This window comes from Saimiri boliviensis, chromosome 6, assembly GCF_048565385.1.
Source record: "Saimiri boliviensis isolate mSaiBol1 chromosome 6, mSaiBol1.pri, whole genome shotgun sequence".
Taxonomy (NCBI): domain Eukaryota; kingdom Metazoa; phylum Chordata; class Mammalia; order Primates; family Cebidae; genus Saimiri; species Saimiri boliviensis.
The window spans coordinates 74441833-74460255 of NC_133454.1; the positions used below are offsets into that span (position 1 = coordinate 74441833).

Consider the following 18423-nt stretch of genomic DNA (forward strand, 5'->3'; position numbering starts at 1 on the left):
CCCATCCCAGCTTTTTCCTTCTAAGACTCCTCAGACTGAAAGAGGAGGAGGCACTGGTGCTGCATGAAACTAATGAAAAGGGCCCAGGATTGTAAGTTGGACTGAGGACTGTGGATAGAGCTGCAACTCGGGGAAATAGCAAACAGGTGACTGAGTTGGGGTGAGCAGGAAGGTGGGAGTGAGCAGGAAGGTGGGGGCACTCTCAATTACTTCCCACAGTCAGTCCTGATCTTAGGCATCAGCTCTCTAACCCCATTATTGCTTCTACTCTGGCCCTTCAATAGAGAGAATGGAAGTCTTGATAGTTCCACCCCATAAACTCCAGATACTTTCCCATCACAGAGAATGTCTGCTTCCTTCCCATGCCAAACACTGTGGGCCACTTTCGGGAAGTCTTACCTGATTATTCCAGCATGAGTTCTGTCACTTCTTACCTCCTGTCATTGCTTTTTCTAACCCCTGGAAGTGCCCCCATCCCAGTTAAAGAGATTCTACATTAGTCAAGAGGAAGAAAATGGGGCCTCAACTAGAAAGATGGCAGGGAAAGGTAAGAAATACGTATCTTTGAGCTTCTTCAACCAGAAGCAGTCTTGATTATGTGATTATCCTTCCTTGCCTGGTTCTTAATTTTTCAGATCTATCATTCTGATATCCTGTTAAGATAAAGGTGTAGGCAGCCAAATAGGTATCAGTATTAACTGAGTTGATTCAGAGATGGAGGCCCCTTTTAAGGAGTTTTGGGAGAGACAGAAATAGAAAACGAATCCTTTTAGCATGGACATCTTGGTTCTGAAAACAATGAACAGTCGGGACGAAACTTGCACTACAGAGCAGGTCTTAGATCCTGGATATTAGGAGAAGAGTGGCTCCCTTCATGCTCTTACTCCAGTCCTTCATTCTTAGAGGAGCTGATTTCAGATGAACTTCAAAGGAAGTAAGATTTACAAACTGTTGGATACCCTGTCTTTTCAGGAAGAAATCAGAATAGATGCCTTTTTTTCTTGTGTGAAGATGGGTAGGCAGGTCACAGGGTGATTAGTGATGTTCAAAAGTTGAATGGAGGAATTCAGGGGCACATACATGGAGACTCAGATAAAGGAAAACGTGGGTTTTGCGGAAAATACATATTGAGGTAAGGTAAATGTGCAGCATGTGTGTGGGATTATTTCAGAACGTTTTGGAAGAGTTTCTTAGATACCAGGCATGTTTCTAGGTACTGATATGTAGTTGATAATAAAAATGTCTGTTGTCATAAGGGCTTGTTCCTGACAAAAATGCTCAAACATTTTGAATATTTAAAATAGTATTTTCCATTAAGAAGAGAATTTTATTCTGGTACAGGTAACAGTATTGTAATTGGGATGCTTAGAACTTCCATCCTGGATGCATTTTTAAATAAGAAGAACCAAACAATCTGAGCTTAAGTCACATGAGGGGAGTAGTATTCTGAGAAAGATGTCTTCCAGTAGTCTAGTTGTCATGTTTTATTTAGTGAAATATTCAACACCTATGTATGTTAGAGGCTGGGTTTACAGAAGGAAATAGAGTTTCTTAACTCCAGTCCCTTCACCTCATGATATGGTGGGTAAGTGTTGAAGGATAAATATTGGAGAACAAAGTGGAACTTTGTGTACCTGTTAGGATTCTTTTGTAGCAGTAGTTGCTGAGAGATGCTGTGGCTTGAGAACAAGGGTGATGGTGTTGGAAGGGTGGAGCAGTGTTGGAAATACAATGGGCAACATGGAGATTTACTGTGTAGGATGATCCAGTGGTACTTGCTGATGATTAAATAGGATGCATGAAGAAAAGGGAAGAATCCAGGATGACTTGATTCTAGGTTGAACAGCTGGTTGGGCAGAATGTTCTGAGATATGGGAAGAGAAATAGTTATGATTTCTGCTTCAGGCATGATAGGTTTGATGTATCTGTGAGGCAGATATGTAGAGATATTAAGTATGGAGTTGGATATTCTAGTCTGGAGCTTGCGGGGAATGTAAGGTATGTAAATTTGTGTTTGTTTCAGGATAGTTCACATTCCCAATTGTTAACAAGTAGACCACCTAGAAAGATGCAGTGTTCAAGGTCTTTTCAGGAGCAGTATATTTTCTTCTCCTGTATTTCAAGTTTTCCTCTATTACTGGATAATTTTCTTCAGCTAAATGCACCTGTTCTACACACATACACACACACACTTACACTTGACTTTGCTTTCCATTTTAGCCAGTGCCCTATTCACCTGCTGTCCTTTGCTTCCAAATTCCTCAGAAAATTAGCCATATTAACAGACTTCAGTTACCCTTTTATCTATTTTGACTTAGTCAATGCATGCTTTGCTTTTCTTTATTCTTGTAAATTACTTTTATCAAGGCATACAATTTTCTGTAATTCTAAACATAAGGCCAATTCTATTTTCAAATTCTTTGATTCATCAGTAGCATTTTACATGGTAATAATCCGCTCATTAACAAATTATATTCTATGTACTAAGATAGTACCTTATTTGGGAACGTTTGCATCTTAATAGTTTTCCACTGTCAGTGTCCCTTGCGAATGTCTCAACATGTTCCAGCTCCTCTCTCATCCATTCTTCGTGTTGGGATTCAGTTCTAGGTTCTCTTTTCTCTATGAACATTCACTAGCTGGGTGATCTTATCAGTTACATGGCTTTAGGATCTATTTTCCATATCTCTTACCATATCCACTTGAACTTCTTATCTCAAACTATGTTTAAAATTGTAGCCTTGAGCTCCTTTCACACTTCCCCAAATCAGTTGGGAGCAGCTCCTATCAGTTGTTTATGCCAAGAATCGGGGTGTCATCTTTGGCTCACTGTTGTCACCCTTCCTATATCTAACCTGTCAAAAAATACCATCGACACATTTAAGAAATGTATCCCCACTCCTATTAATTCCCACCACATGCACTGCTACCTTGATTCTGAGCCAACATTCTTTCCCTGGATTCCTGCAACAGTCTCCACTTTTCCCCAATTCTTCCCTTCTCTCTTTGTGCTATTCTCCATCATCAATGCCAGGAAAACTTTAAAAGTGTATGTCAAATGTATCTCCTCTCTGCTGAAAACAATGGTCTCATTCTGAGAGAAGTAAGGAACATGTGCAAAGTCTGACAACAGCCTGTGAGTCCCTGTGTAATCTAGCCCAACTGCTCTGACCCAATTCTCCTGCTCTTTCGCTTCATCCTAGCTGTGCTGGCTGCCTAATATTTGAATACCAGGTGTTATGGCTTAGGGCATTTTCTCTGGTTGTTCCATTTTCTTAGAGTATTCCTTTCCCCTTGGTGACTCCTATATTTTAAATCTCTTATGGTCATCTCACATCCTGTCATCTCTCCCTTTTGTTTTGGCAATTGCTGTGAGAAGCATTTGAGTGCAGGTGTAGATTGATAGCACCTTACTCAGCTACATCCCACCCCAGAGTTTCTCTGCTTTATTGCATGGGCACTTCAGGGTTCTCATTCAGTTATTCTGGGGCACGTATGGACCTGAAAATGCAAGGAAATCCACACTCCTTGGGTCATCCTTGACGTATGGGTGTGGAAGCCAGTGCATAAAAGTTCCCCCTCTTCTGTGTCTAGAGTGGACAATTCTTTGGTTCTTCTCTATGGTTCTTCATGTGGAACTGGATACAGTGATGACCGCATTATCCATCTCAGTCAGGCACCTTTGCTTCCCTGTTCCATTTCTTCTTCCTATTCTTTTTCACTGTATAATTTTTCTGTATATACCACTGGCATGAAATTTTAGTTTCTGCTATTTAAAGAAGTGAAGCTATTTTCTCACCTCAATTTTTCTCAAATTTATTGACTAATGAGGTCTGTAACAAACTTTTGATTTTAAATTTCAGCTTCCCCTGCTCCCCATCATAAAATGCCTATCATTGCCCTATTCCTTGGCTTTTAAATCACAACAATGAAACTTTGTATAATATGTAATTTAATCGTGATGTCCTTTTATTATCCTCCAATCTTTAGCAAACTTATTCTACTAAGGGACCCATCTGTTTTCTTCATGGATTTTTTTCCTTAACCCATTCAGTTAAAATATTTAAATAGTTCTCATTTTATTTAGTTACTATATTTTCCAAATGACATGGATATAAAGTTTGAAAAGATCATGCTTCAGAACTGTAGAAATGTAATAGAGTTAGGGCAGAGGCAGGAGAAGGAAGTGAGACACAATGGAGCTTGGACATGGGAATATTGTGGCACACAAGAGAAAAGTGAGTTTTAAGCAGGAGAGTTGTCAATTCAGATAAAAGTTGCTCAGGGTTCCAGTTGCAGGAAGGCAGGTAAGTGACACGGGCACCATCATCATGGAGGTCACTGATTGTCACAGTAGAGGGAATTTTTGGTTTGTGATGGGAATAGAATCCAGATTCAGTTGTTTCAAAGCCAATTATCCTTGATAGAGTTGAGATTGTAGATGTTTTTTACATTTTCACTATAAAGAAAAGCAGAGGTTTGAATAAAGGGAGGAGGATTTAATGTCATGGTAGATTAATCAACATAATTTTTAAAACAGTAATATTTCTACAGAAGAGAAACAAATGACAAAGTTCTGTGCACTAAGAAATTATACAAAATGATTTTATGCATAATCATACTTAACCTCCCTATATCCCTCAGATAAAGGTGGTTTGGGCTGGTCAAGGTGGCTCATGCCTCTAATCCCAGCACTTTGGGAGGCTGAGGTGGGTAGATCACCTGAGATTGGGAGTTGAAGACCAGCTGACCAACATGGAGGAACCCTGTCTCTACTAAAAATACAAAATTAGCTGGGTACAGTGGTGCATGCCTGTAATCCCAGCTACTGGGGAGGCCGAGGCAGGAGAATTGCTTGAATCTGGGAGGTAGAGGTTGCAGTGAGCCAAGATTGCACCATTGCAGTCAAGCCTGGGCAACAAGAGCAAAACTCCGTCTCAAAAAAAAGATAGTTTAGTGCTATTTCCCATTAACAGAGAAGGAAACTAGTATATAAATTTGTGCAAAGTCTACCACCAGAATATGTGGCAGTCATGATTTCAGCCAATAACTTTAGATTCTAAACATTTCCCAAGTCTTATGGAAGAAAATTAGTTTTCAGTTTGGTTACATGTTGGGGTCTGACCCAGCAACAGATGAACAAATTCACTCAAACACAAATTTCCAGTGAAAGAGTGGGTTGCGGGGGGGGGGGGGTGGTCCATGAACACTCAGACACTCCTGAGAGAGATAGCACTCACAGCCCTCACCAGTTGGTAGTCTAGGCATTTATTCAGTATAGATTTAGTAACAGAGGCTCTGAGTCAACACATTTATGGATAATGATTAAAGGCCAGTTCCGAAGACCAAAGCAAACACCACCTGTGAGAGACAAATCTGGTTGCCCTCCTCCAGAGAGCCATCTGGCCCAAAAAGATTAAAGGTTAGTTTTAGGACCACCATCAGTAAAGAAGTTATTTAAACTCCCCCATATTCCCTACTTGTTTGCTTTTATCAACTAAAGGTAAAGGGGATTAGCCTGCCTTCAGCCAAAACTGCTACTGAAACTATGCAAATCTCTCAGCTTTCCAAGAGGTTTGTGATTATATTCTATATTTTTACAATCTTTCTAGCCATCCTGACTTATCTTCCAGTTATGTTGGATGCATGTTGCATATAGGGCATCTAGATGGGAACAATAAGCCTAGTTATTTAGGACATCGGAATTGGTAGAAAGGAGGACTCAAATATCGCTGTCTGTTACTATTAGCTATGATATCTAGAGCAATTGCATTTCTAAACTTTATTATTTTTTTGAAAAAGAGACCAAGTTTTAATTTTCAGTATTTACTGTTCTGTGACTAGTGTTTAAAGTACGTTATTTCATTTAATCCTCATAAGAACCTCATTAAGTGGGTCCTATATTATATATATATATATTACATATTTTGTACACATATTTTGTGACATTCTTGGTAAAAACTGGGTAACTCTAGTGTTTAAGGATCTGAAAAAAGGAAAGTGATCAGGATAAGAAAGAGAAAAAATTATTAAGAAGGATATTTGTCATGGGAGTCAGAAGTCAGTCTTGCTTAAAATGAGAATTCTCCTGTGACAAAAAGGAGGAACTGGAAGACAGGTGGAGGGAGAGTCACATGCACAAGGGTTTATTTGACTTATACACCCACCAACAAGTGGCCGAAGGATACAAACAGACACCTCAAAAGATGACATTTATGCCAACAGATATATGAAAAAAAAGCTCATCCCTGATCATTAGAGAAATGCAAATCAAAACCACAATTAGATACCATTTCATGCCAGTTAGAATGGTGATCACTAACAAATCAGTAAACAGATGCTGGAGAGGATGTGGAGAAATAGGAACACTTTTACACTGTTGGTGGGAGTGTAAATTAGTTCAACCATTGTGGAAGACAGTGTGGTGATTCCTCAAGAATCTAGAACTAAAAATACCATTTGACCAGCAATCCCATTACTGGGTAAATACCCAAAGGATTATAAATCATTCTACTATAAAGACACATGCACATGTATGTTTATTATGGCACTGTTCACAATAGCAAAGATTTGAAATTAACCCAAATGCCCATAAATGATAGACTGGATAAAGAAAATGTGGCACATATATGCCATGGAATACTATGCATCCATAAAAAGGATGAGTTCACATCCTTTGCAGGGACATGGATGAAGCTGGAAACCATCATCCTCAGCAAACTAACAAGAACAGAAAACGAAACACCACATGATCTCATTCATAAATAGGAGTTGAACAATGAGAACACGAACACAGGGAGGGGAGCATCACACACCAGGTTCTGTCAGTGGTGGGGTACTAGGGGAGGGCTAGCATTAGGAGAAATACATAATGTAGATCACAGGTTGACGGGTGCAGCAAGCCACCATGGCACAGATACAGCTATGTAATGAATCTGCACATTCTGCACATGTACCCCAGAACTTAAAATATATATATAAAAAAAAACCCAAACAAAAACCATGGGTTTCAACGGAGAACCAGATAAGGACCTTTCATTTTCTCAGTATGTTTCCAGCATGGCTGTATGTACAGAAACCTATGGCTATTTAGAAGATGTGAAAGATATACTGTAGAGCAGTGGTCTTAAACAGAACTTTCTGCAATGATGAAAATATTCTTGGTAGTCACTAGTCATATGAGGCTATTGAGCACTTGAGAAGTGTTTTGCATGAATGTGATTTTATTAAATATAAATTTAAGTTTACATAGTAATATATAGCCAGTAGCAACCTTATCAAATACAGTAGTTTTGGGGAAAATATTCAGATTGTGTGCTTAATTTGGGCATTAGAAACTGAAGGGTTTGACTTATATATGGACCCAATTCTAAAATTTCAGGAGAGAAAACTGGCTCTTGCATTTGGGAATTTAGCTTAACTGAAAGGTAGAATGGTACCATGTATGTGCTAAAGAAATCAATTGATTTAAACATTTTCATTTCTTTTTTCAAGGTATTCATGACATCACCAAGAACACAGAAAACACTACATATACCCCATTCCTTTATGAAAGTTGTTTTGTGATATCAATTCAATGGATATTTAATATTCTCTGTACTCAATGAAATTCAAATTTGAGGGTGGAAAATATGTATTATGCTTCTCTATGTCTATGTAGGCTGCTTGGTTATTTTGTTTAAAGTCTAGCAATGGAAACAAGTGCATTTTTTGTAAGTGGAATATCAGAGGTTGAATTCTAATCATATACACTGTAGAAAGTTATATGTAGAAGGTGAAGAAGCCCTGTAAAAACTGACAGGGAGAATTTTTAGGACTCATGCTTCTCTCTAATATCACCTCAACACATCCAGCTGCCTTTTTGTTGGTAGGAATTCCTGGTCTGGAGCACCTGCACATCTGGATCTCCATCCCCTTTTGCTTTGCCTATACTTTGGCCCTACTTGGAAACTGTACCCTTCTCTTTATTATCTGGGCTGATGCAGCCCTCCATGAGCCCATGTACTTCTTTCTGGCCATGTTGGCAGCCATCGACCTGGTCCTTTCCTCCTCAACACTGCCCAAAATGCTTGCCATATTCTGGTTCAGGGATCGGGAGATCAACTTCTTTGCCTGCCTGGTCCAGATGTTCTTCCTTCACTCCTTCTCCATCATGGAGTCAGCAGTGCTGCTGGCCATGGCCTTTGACCGCTATGTGGCCATCTGCAAGCCACTGCACTACACCACGGTCCTGACTGGGTCCCTCATCACCAAAATTGGCATGGCTGCTGTGGCCCGAGCCGTGACCCTGATGACTCCACTCCCCTTCCTGCTGAGAGGCTTCCACTACTGCCGAGGCCCAGTGATTGCCCACTGCTACTGTGAACACATGGCTGTGGTGAGGCTGGCATGTGGGGACACTCGCTTCAACAATATCTATGGCATTGCTGTGGCCATGTTGATTGTGGTGTTGGACCTGCTCTTTGTTATCCTGTCTTATGTCTTCATCCTTCAGGCAGTTCTCCAGCTCGCCTCTCAGGAGGCCCGCTACAAGGCATTTGGGACATGTGTGTCTCACATAGGTGCCATCTTAGCCTTTTATACACCTGTGGTCATCTCTTCATTCATGCACCGTGTGGCCCGCCATGCTGCCCCTCATGTCCACATCCTCCTTGCTATTTTCTATCTCCTTTTCCCACCCATGGTCAATCCTATCATCTATGGAGTCAAGACCAAGCAGATTCGTGATCATGTGCTTAGTCTATTCCAGAGAAAGAACATGTAGATGGATAGTTTGTTTTGTTAACCCACTGGCCCAGTAATGAGAATGCTGGATTGGGGTTGAGAGGAAAAAAATCTAAGTAGGAAAATTGCAGAGTGTCTTTGGCAATTCTTTAGTATGACAAGGAAAATGAAGCCCCATTCCTCACAGACCTACGAGTCAGGTCAAATCAGGAGTGCACCTATAGTCTGGGCTGATGATAGAGGTTTGACCTTCCCATTGTCATAGACTCATCGCATGGCTAAAGAAGACAAAAAATCCTCTCAAAGTGATATTGTGATCTAGATCAAAGACAGTAGGAATATTGGCCGAGATTGGCCCAAACAGCTGAGATTTTGGTGACTGTATTCAGGTATGGGTTAGGAAATAAACCACAAATTTTGCGGCCCAAAAGTGATTACTCCTTTTAGTACGGAAATTACCTCCATGTCTTTTCTGACAAGTACCCTTCAGACTTTGCCACTCTTTTATAACCTACTATCTCCCAAATTTCATTTATACAGTTAGACAGCTTCATTTATAAGTAGACATATTTCTTCCATCAGTTCCTTTTTTACTTCCTTCCTGATAGTCATGGCCAATTCCTTTATTGAACACTTATCATCAAAAAGAGTCCTCTGATATTCCTTTTTATCCATTTATATTATCATGTATCTAGCTTTTCACATGCACTTCCCTTCTTAGCCATATTCCTAGGCATTTTGTCCTTATTGTGGCAATTGTAAATGGGAGTGAGTTCATGATTTGGCTCCTGGCTTGACCAACATGTAGGAATGCTAGTGATTTTTGCACATTTATTTTGTATCCCGAGACCTTGAAGCTGCTTATCAGCTTAAGCTTTGGCATCGAGACAATGGAATTTCTAGATATAGAATCATGTGATCCGCAAACAGGGATAGTTTGACTTTCTCTTTTCCTATTTGTGTGCCCTTTCTTTTTCTTGCCCGATTGCTCTGACCCGAACATCTAATACTATTTTGAATAGGCATGGTGAAAGAGGGCATCCTTGTCTTGTGCCAGTTTTCAAGGGGAATTCCAAACCACTGCTTAATCAGATGACAAATGGAAAAATGTTTCATATTTATGGATAGAAATAATCAATTGTGAAAATGGCCATGCTACCCAAAGTAATTTATATGTTCAATGCTATTCCCATTTAACTACTATTGACATTCTTCATAGAAGTAGAAAAAGCTATTAGGTTGGTGCAAAAGTAATTGCAGTTTTTGCAATTACTTTCAATAGCAAAAACTATGATTACTTTTGCTCCAACCCAATATTTTAAAATTTGTATGGAATCAAATAAGAGCCCAAATAGCCAAGGCAATCCTCAGCAAATCAAAGCTGCAGGCATTATGCTACCCAACTTTAAACTACACTACAGGGCTACAGTAACCAAAACAGCATGGTACTGGTACAAAAACAGATACATAGAGCAATGAAACAGGATAGAGAACTCAGAAATAAGACTGTACACCTACAACTATCTGATCTCTAACAAAGCTGATAAAAATAAGCACCAAACATAGAATTTAATAAGTGGTGCTGGGAGAACTGGTTAGCCATATGCAGAAAGTTGAAACTGGATTCCTTCTTTACACCTTATACAAAAATTAACTCAATGGAATAAGACTTAAATGTAAAACCCAAAACTATAAGAACCTTGGAATATAACATATACAATACCATTCAGGACATAGGAACAGGCAAAGATTCCATGATAAAGATGTCAAAAGCAATTGCAGCAAAAGCAAAAATTGATAAATGGGGTCTAATTAAACTAAAGAGTTTCTGCACAGCAAAAGAAACTATCAGAGTAAACAGACAACCTACAGAGTAGGAGAAAATTTTTACGAACTATGCATCTGATGAAGGTATAATTGCTACCATCTATAAAGAACATAAGCTTACCAAAAAAACATTAAAAAGTGGGCAGAAAACATGAACAGACACTTCTCAAAAGACGTGGCCAATAAACAAAAACAAACTCAACATTGCTGATCATTAGGGAAATGCAAATTAAAACCACTGTGAGATACCATATCATGTCAGATGGCTATTAAAAAGTCAAATAACAGATGCCGGTAAGTTTGTGGAGAAAAAGGAACACTTATATACTGTTAATAGGAGTATAAATTGGTTCAACCATTGTAGAAGACAGAGTGGCAATTCCTCAAAGACCTAGAAACAAATACCATTTGACCAAGCAATCCCATTACTGGGTATAGACCCAAAGGAATATAAATCATTCTATTATAAAGACACCTGTATGCATACCTTCACTGCAGCATTATTCACAATAGCAAAGACATGGAATCAACCCAAATTCCCATTAATGATAGATCAGATGAAGAAAATGTGGTATATATACACCATGGAATACCATGCAGCCATAAAAAAGAACAAAGTCATGTACTTTACAGGGACATGTAAAGAGCTGGAGGCTATTATCTCAGCAAATTAATGCAGGTACAGAAAACCAAATACTGCATATTCTCACTTATAAGTGGGAGATAAATGATGAGAACACATGAACACACAGAGGAGAACATCATATACTGGGGCCTACCAGAGGGTAGGAGGAAGGAGAGTATCAGGAAAAATAATGGATACTAGGCTGAATATCTGGGTGATGAAATAGTCTGTACAACAAAGCCCCATGACGCGTGTTTACTTATGTAACAAACCTGCACATCCTGCACACATACCCATGAACTTAAAAGTTAAAAAAAAAAACTAGCCTCCTCTTTCCCTTTAAATCGGATAGAATTATTGGTCCAGTTTTTCCTGTAGAAATATCAACTTAAAAAAACAGATGAGAAGATCAACTTTGTTTTAGGGTTTATGGTGTCTTACCCCTCTCTCCACCTCCTCTGGCCATGAAAGAATATGATGCATGAGAGTGTTTAGCTATTGTTCCTGAAAATATTCTCCTTGTTTGCTTTGTCAAGGAAAAGTTGGCATCTTGTCATAAGCTTGTTTCTGCTTTTCACTCCTCACCATTGTTCAAGGCTAAGGGCACCTAAATAAAGAGCATGATTGACTCTAATCTGGCTGATCACCAAAGCATTTAGGTTCGTAAGAGTGGAAAGGGGAAGCAACAGCCTCAGTCTGCAACATCTGCCCATGCAATTATGCTTTAGAGACTGTGGAGGTCGCCATGCCTGAACACATCTGAGCAGCCAGAGATAAGTCAGATTAGGAGTGAGAAGGCTTAAGTGCAGCAGAGGCTCCAGTGTAAAAAGATTAGGGAAATGTATAGTCTATAATGAGGCTATCTAAAAATGGTTCATTCTCAAGTGGTAGCTCAATAAGGCAATTTCTCTGGTTCTTCAGCTCTTCACAAGATTAATCATAGAAAAATTTATAAATAATCTCATTTCTATGGAACACTGAATCTGAGAGGAGAAAGCAGCCTTTAGAAGCAAGCTATCCTGGCACTGTGGATACATATCCTTCTTACTGCCAGAATGATTGGGCAAGATAACATAAGGAATCATTAAAGAGTGAAAAGTAAATTTATGCCTCCAGTAAAAAGGTGTATAGAACAGTGCTGCTGCTGATAGATTTTCCTTTTAGCCTTTGATTGGTAGTGGTGGGGATGTACAGAGCATCAAACTTCTTTGGACTGATCAAGGAGACAGAAATACTGTGAATGATATGAAATGAAAGGTTTATTATAGGTTTGAGACCTTAGATCACCAGGGCTAATAGCCAGGAAGAAAACCTGGATGTGAAATGATGGAAAAAATTAAACAAAAGCCAGGATGGACTGGAATGCACAAGGACAGCCTAGAGTCTATTTCTGTCTTTCATTACCTCAAAACTTGACAATGCAGGCTATTTTTTTTGGTTTTTAAATTGTACCTTAGGTTCTTTGGTACATGCGCAGATCATGCAGCATTGTTGCATAGGTACATACATAGCAAGGTGGTTTGCTGCCTCCATCTCCCTATCACCCATATCTGGCATTTCTCCCCATGTTATTCCTCCCCAACCTCCCCACCCCCATGCTGTCCCTCCTAGCCCCCCACCAACTGACCACAGTGTGTGACCCTCCCCGTGTCCATGTGTTCTAATTGTTCATCACCCACCTATGAGTGAGAACATGTGGTGTTTGGTTTTCTGTTCTTGTCAGTTTGCTGAGAATGATGGTTTCTAGATTCATCCATGTCCCTATGAAGGACACAAACTCATTTTTTATGGCTGTGTAGTATTCCATGGTGTATATGTGCCACATTTTCTTTATCTAGTCTATCGTTGATGGACATTTGGGTTGATTCCAGTCTTTGCTATTGTAAACGGTGCCACAATGAACGTATGTGTGCATGTGTCTTTATAATAGAACAATTTATAATTCTTTGGGTATATACCCAGTAATGCAGGCGATTTTCAAAGGGAACTGGTGCTGTTTACCATAGAGCTGCACAATGTACCTAGTCTTGGACTTGGAGAAACAGAAGGAAGGGATTTAAACAGAAGATGATGCCCTAAGCCAATGAGGTGAAACTGCAAACAATAAAGAGTATGAGCTGCAGCAGCACCAGATGCTCTATGCTGACCTTCAGAGAAGGGTTGCTGCTTCGTTTCTGCCTTCTGGTATCACAAAACTTTTGTGGCCAGCCTAGTGAAGAACCACAGGGGAAAGGGAAGTCTGGGTAACGTGGTTCCAGCTTGGTCAAGATTACACAGTATGAAGCCCCCATGGCATTAAATGCATCTGAGAAAGCTTAGCTAAGCTAAATGGAGAGTAACTGGCTCCTCCAAGTAAAAGTAAAAGTCCATCCTACCACCCACCTATTTTCTCTGTCATATATCTAATTATCTTTCTAATTTAGCTATTCTGAGGGGTGAAATATATTCCCTTTCCCTCATAGTTGTATCCCTTGAACTATGTATCTATTAATCACACACATTATTCAACTTGTTTCACCAATCAGGACTGAGACAAGAAGTAATATTCTTCTAGAAAAATGCTCATTACAACTAATCATTGCTAGTAATGTGACACTTGGGCTAGTGTTGATTTGTTCCAACTTGATTTGTGGACTTACTTTCTCTAGTTGCTGCAAACAAAAGTAGTCAACCCTATTTCCTAAAAAGGAGATTGGTTTATTTTAAAATACTGAAGTAAAGACATAATACTGGTTTGTGTTGGTCAGGCAGTATTTCCAGGAGGTCATATCCTTCAGATCTTAGACTTTTATTCTCAGATCTTCTGCAGAGGCATTTCTCAAGGCCAATGCCTGAACTTCTAGAACACAGCCAGAGAAGCCCTGACAGCCAGGGCCTCTTACTAAGCCTCTCTAGCAGGTCACAGGCTATGATGCCATGAATATAACTTTGAGGCTTGCTAATGAGAATAAAGAAAAAAATGTTCTCTAAAAGCCTCCATTCTGACTGACCAAGTATTCAAGAATGGCAAGACAGTGCATAATTCATAAAGGATGGTCACATTAAGCTATGGAGACAAAGACAAGTGTCCCAAATAATTCTCTAGGGCAGGCGTCCCCAAACTGCGGCCCCCTGAGGCCATTTATCCGGCCCCCTGAGGCCATTTATCCGGCCCCCTGAGGCCATTTATCCGGCCCCCTGAGGCCATTTATCCGGCCCCCTGCCGCACTTCAGGAAGGGACACCTCTTTCATTGGTGGTCAGTGAGAGGAGCACAGTATGTGGTGGCCCTCCAATGGCCTGAGGGACAGTGAACTGGCCCCCTGTGTAAAAAGTTTGGGGACGCCTGCTCTAGGGGAATTCTTTTTCATTTCCTCTGTGACCACTTCTACTGTGTCTGCAAATTCTGAACTCACCATTTACCTCAGGGAGATGTCAAATCAGGCCAGAGAACAAATACATCCAATTCTTATCTTTTCAGTTCACAAGTGTTGACCACAAAATACAGAAAATAGTTCTATAAGGATCTGAAGTGGTAGAATAGGGTTTTCTTCCTGGCTTCAGATTACATTAAGCACAAAGACCCTCTGTGCCTGGCAGTAGAGGAGACCAATTTGTTGGGATCAGCACACCCCCAACCCCCTCAAGATGCAGCTCCCAAGACTCCCAGTGCTGTGGAGTGAATTCTGAGTGCTCCTGGGATATGGTGAGATGAGGGGCTTGGCAAGAGTGATTATACTGGCCAGTTTGCAGAGTCCTACGGTCAGGATGAAGGATGGGTTCCAGACAGATGTAGATCAGCTGGTCTTTTCCAGGATCTTATGGGGATATGACTGGTTTCAGTGATTCAACAATACCAGAGAATCCAGGTGCTTAGTGGCCACAGGTCATGTGAGGGGACACCATGTATCACAGCACAAGACACATCTGGGTCAGAGGCCAGGTAAGGAACAGCAAGCGGAAGGCATTCCTCTGTGATTTCCATCATGACAATTTTGTAAAAACCCACTTTATCCTTTACTGCAGCTTTTAATCTAACGCAGGAAGGTGATAGAAAAACTCCTGGGGTAGTTTTGAAAATTTTATCAGATTCAATTATAAACTGGAATTGACTAAGATCATTGTTAATTGGATTTGGTAGAAGGTAGCTGTCATCCATGACTCAATTTTAAGTTTATTCAAAGACCCATTCTGGCTGACGTAGAAAAAACCTGAAGGCAATTATATTATTACATAACTGGGTCTGTGACTATAAGTTTTATGCTTGTTACACAAGGATTTGTCTAGAGGTATTTTGTTTTAACCAACACAGAGCTAATTAGGTGGGTGTAAACTAGTTGAAAAGCCTCACATGGACATGAGTGGGTTCCAGGCAGCTAAGGGGAGCAGAGAAAAGCTGTCTCTCCTTTTTTGCAGAGTAACAAATGGAGGGAGCTTTCTAAAGCCAGGGCTGGTACATTTTTAAGTCATGATGAGGACCTTCTCCATTGCCTTTCCTGGAACTTGTTTCAGTTACTTTTCTCACATTATTACCAACCCCCCAGAGCCTTGTGGTGCAGGGTAAGTATTAAGAGGCATGTTTTTATGTTCCAGGCACTATAGAAGCATTTTACGTTATCACATTCTTATTTAAAAAACCTTAAGGGGCTGTCATTAGTTTCATTTTCAAGAGCAAACTGAGGCTTGCATTATACAACACATCTGGTCTGACAAATATTGTTTCAGGTTCATCTCTGTTCTTTGATTTCAGAGCCCAGGTTCTTAGCCACCTGTTAAGAACATAAAACCACAATAATGCCTCCTCTCTCAACTGTCTCCCCATCTTCGCTTTTTCTGTGAAGACCTGTGGACTCAAAAGGGGCTGATGCTAGTGTATTTTATTCCCACTTTAAGTGTTGGTGCTGGAAAAGAAGCACTTGTGTGACAGGGAAACATGACATTGTCTTTGAATAAGAGATTCAATTGTTGACTTATTTGTCCCATCTTCATGATATGCATTCTCCAGTGTATATTCCCTTTCATTCTGTTCGGAGATAACCCCTTTACCATGAAGAGGGCTACCTATGATTACTGCTGAAAGTGGGACTAAATGCTCTAAGGTAGTTAAACTCACACCCTAAGTATGATAAAACTTGTCATGAGTGGTTGTCCCTCTATGGAATAGTACCATCCATACCAGTGATATTCTCTTTGCCTGCAATCATTCAACACCATGTGAAGACACTAGAGATGATTGGTATTTGGTCTTGGTCTATGACAGACCCAGCAGATCATCCAGGGAAAAATACTTTGATATGGGTTTTCTAAGGTTATTCTTTCAGGAAGTTCTTAGTGTAATACTAATCTTTCTAATTTTAATTAAGGCCAAGTTTTAAGAGCCCCACTCTATATGCACAGTCTGCTTTACATGGTATAAAAAGATTTTAGGCATTATGCCAAAGAGATATCCTGTGACAAAAGTTCCTGGTCACTTTCCTCAGCACTGGTGCTACTGTTGGACTTGAATGTCATCTTCTCCAATGCCTAGGCTTATGATTAGGAGATCATCTGTAAAGTTTCTGGCTCAGACTTATTTGGAGAAAAGAATACTAATCCATAGATTACGTTTGGCACTAGAATTATGTTCATAGAAGCCTGTCTTCTCTCAGTAGATTCAGAAATTAGACTGCAGAGACCTGGATAAAGATGGAGGAATGACCATCTCTCATGTCAAGACAATAGAGAAAATAAAATGTGACTCAACTTGATCTTGGAGTTAGGCATAGACTGAGGACATAGAAATTTAGAACTAGGCAGGGGTTCAGGGGTTTAAGGCTAAACTTTAGAAAAGAGCTCATGCAATTACAGTTTCCTACATTTTTGGTGGAGGTGGGGGTGGGGGGTGTTTCCTACATTTTTGGTGGGGGTGGGGGTGGGGGATGGAGGTCATGGGATTGATAAGCTGTTTATATGCTAGCTCTGATTTGATCACTAGCTTCTTTAGATTTTTGTCTTTAAAAATGCTAAAGCAACTTATTTTTAACCTAAGGTCAGTCACTTTCACCTTCTTACATGTTATTGTTCGTAAACGTAGTTAAATAATTTAAAATTGGAAACATTTGAGAACTAAAACGTACATATAATCATAATTTTGGATCACTAGTATTGGGAGTGACTGGTTCATTCTACTTGTCATGCATTGCCACAAAATGCTTGCAGGTTTCTGGCCTGAAGTAGTCCTCTCATGACAGAACCTTTGTGATCAGTGAATAATGAAAGTGGTCAAATCATAAGTTAGAAGTAGCAACAAGAATTCTTCAGTGAGATCTGGAAGCCTTTCAAAGTTTATATGCATCACAGGGCCTCCATCTATTCTCATCACCTTTGGCTTTCAGTTACCCCAACCCCCTTCATAATCCCACTACCTTCTTCCCTCTAGGCCGTTTCATTATTTTGGTGTGGCTCCCATCTACCAGATACACCAATCTCAGGGCCTCTGAAATGGAATCTTCTAATGTCCTTTCCTGTCTACTCTTCCCTGCTCTCAGCTAACCCTATTAGGAGATACAGAATACTGCAAACTCATCTGTTTAAATGGGGCAGGACTTGGTTTGAGGATTTTAATTCTTGTGCATGGTAAGGTCTCATTCTGAGCCGTATTAGATTAACATTTCTCATACTTATTTCCATTCTTAACTGAAGTCCTTTTCTGGGGCAAGCCAAAAGGTTGGAAAAGCTTTTGGCTTGCCCCAGAAAAGGGGCAACATAGTTGAGATTTTCTAGACCTTTACTAACAATTTTAAATTGTCCAAGACATTAGAACATAATTCTGCCTTCTAGAAATTCTGCTTTATAATATTCTACAAAGAGGAATGAAGTTTTATACCAAAAAAAGTAAATAGAAATTATCTTACTTTCTGTGGCCTGTATGAAATTTTATAGTTAAACAGGGAATTGTAGTACAAAGACTCATACCCTGATTTTCTTCACTTTCAGATATTGGGTCTATACTGCACAGAAAATCTATGATCAAACAATAGATTTTAGGATTACTCTTAGACTCTTATCCTCAAAGTTCAGGTAGGACCCAGAAATTTCACTGGCTTCTCCAGTCAGAGCCTTGTCCTGTCATGACTATGTATTTATACGCCCTGTAAGAAAAGATAACTATTGGGTATTGGGCTTAATACCTAGTAATAATCTGTATAACATATCCCTGTGACATGAGTTTACCCATGTAACAAACCTTGACATGTACCCCTGAACCTAAAATAAAAAGATGTAGAACAG

The 18423-nt window shown here is 39.8% G+C and overlaps 1 protein-coding gene across 1 annotated transcript; it reads left to right on the forward strand.

The window, feature by feature from the left end:
* The first annotated feature begins 534 nt into the window (after positions 1-534).
* On the forward strand, positions 535-8764 carry LOC101044790 (olfactory receptor 52K1). The gene is made up of 2 exons (XM_003923390.4): positions 535-547; positions 7872-8764. Exons 1-2 carry the CDS (start codon positions 535-537, stop codon positions 8762-8764), a joined length of 906 nt encoding a protein of 301 aa, XP_003923439.3.
* Positions 8765-18423: the final 9659 nt, after the last annotated feature.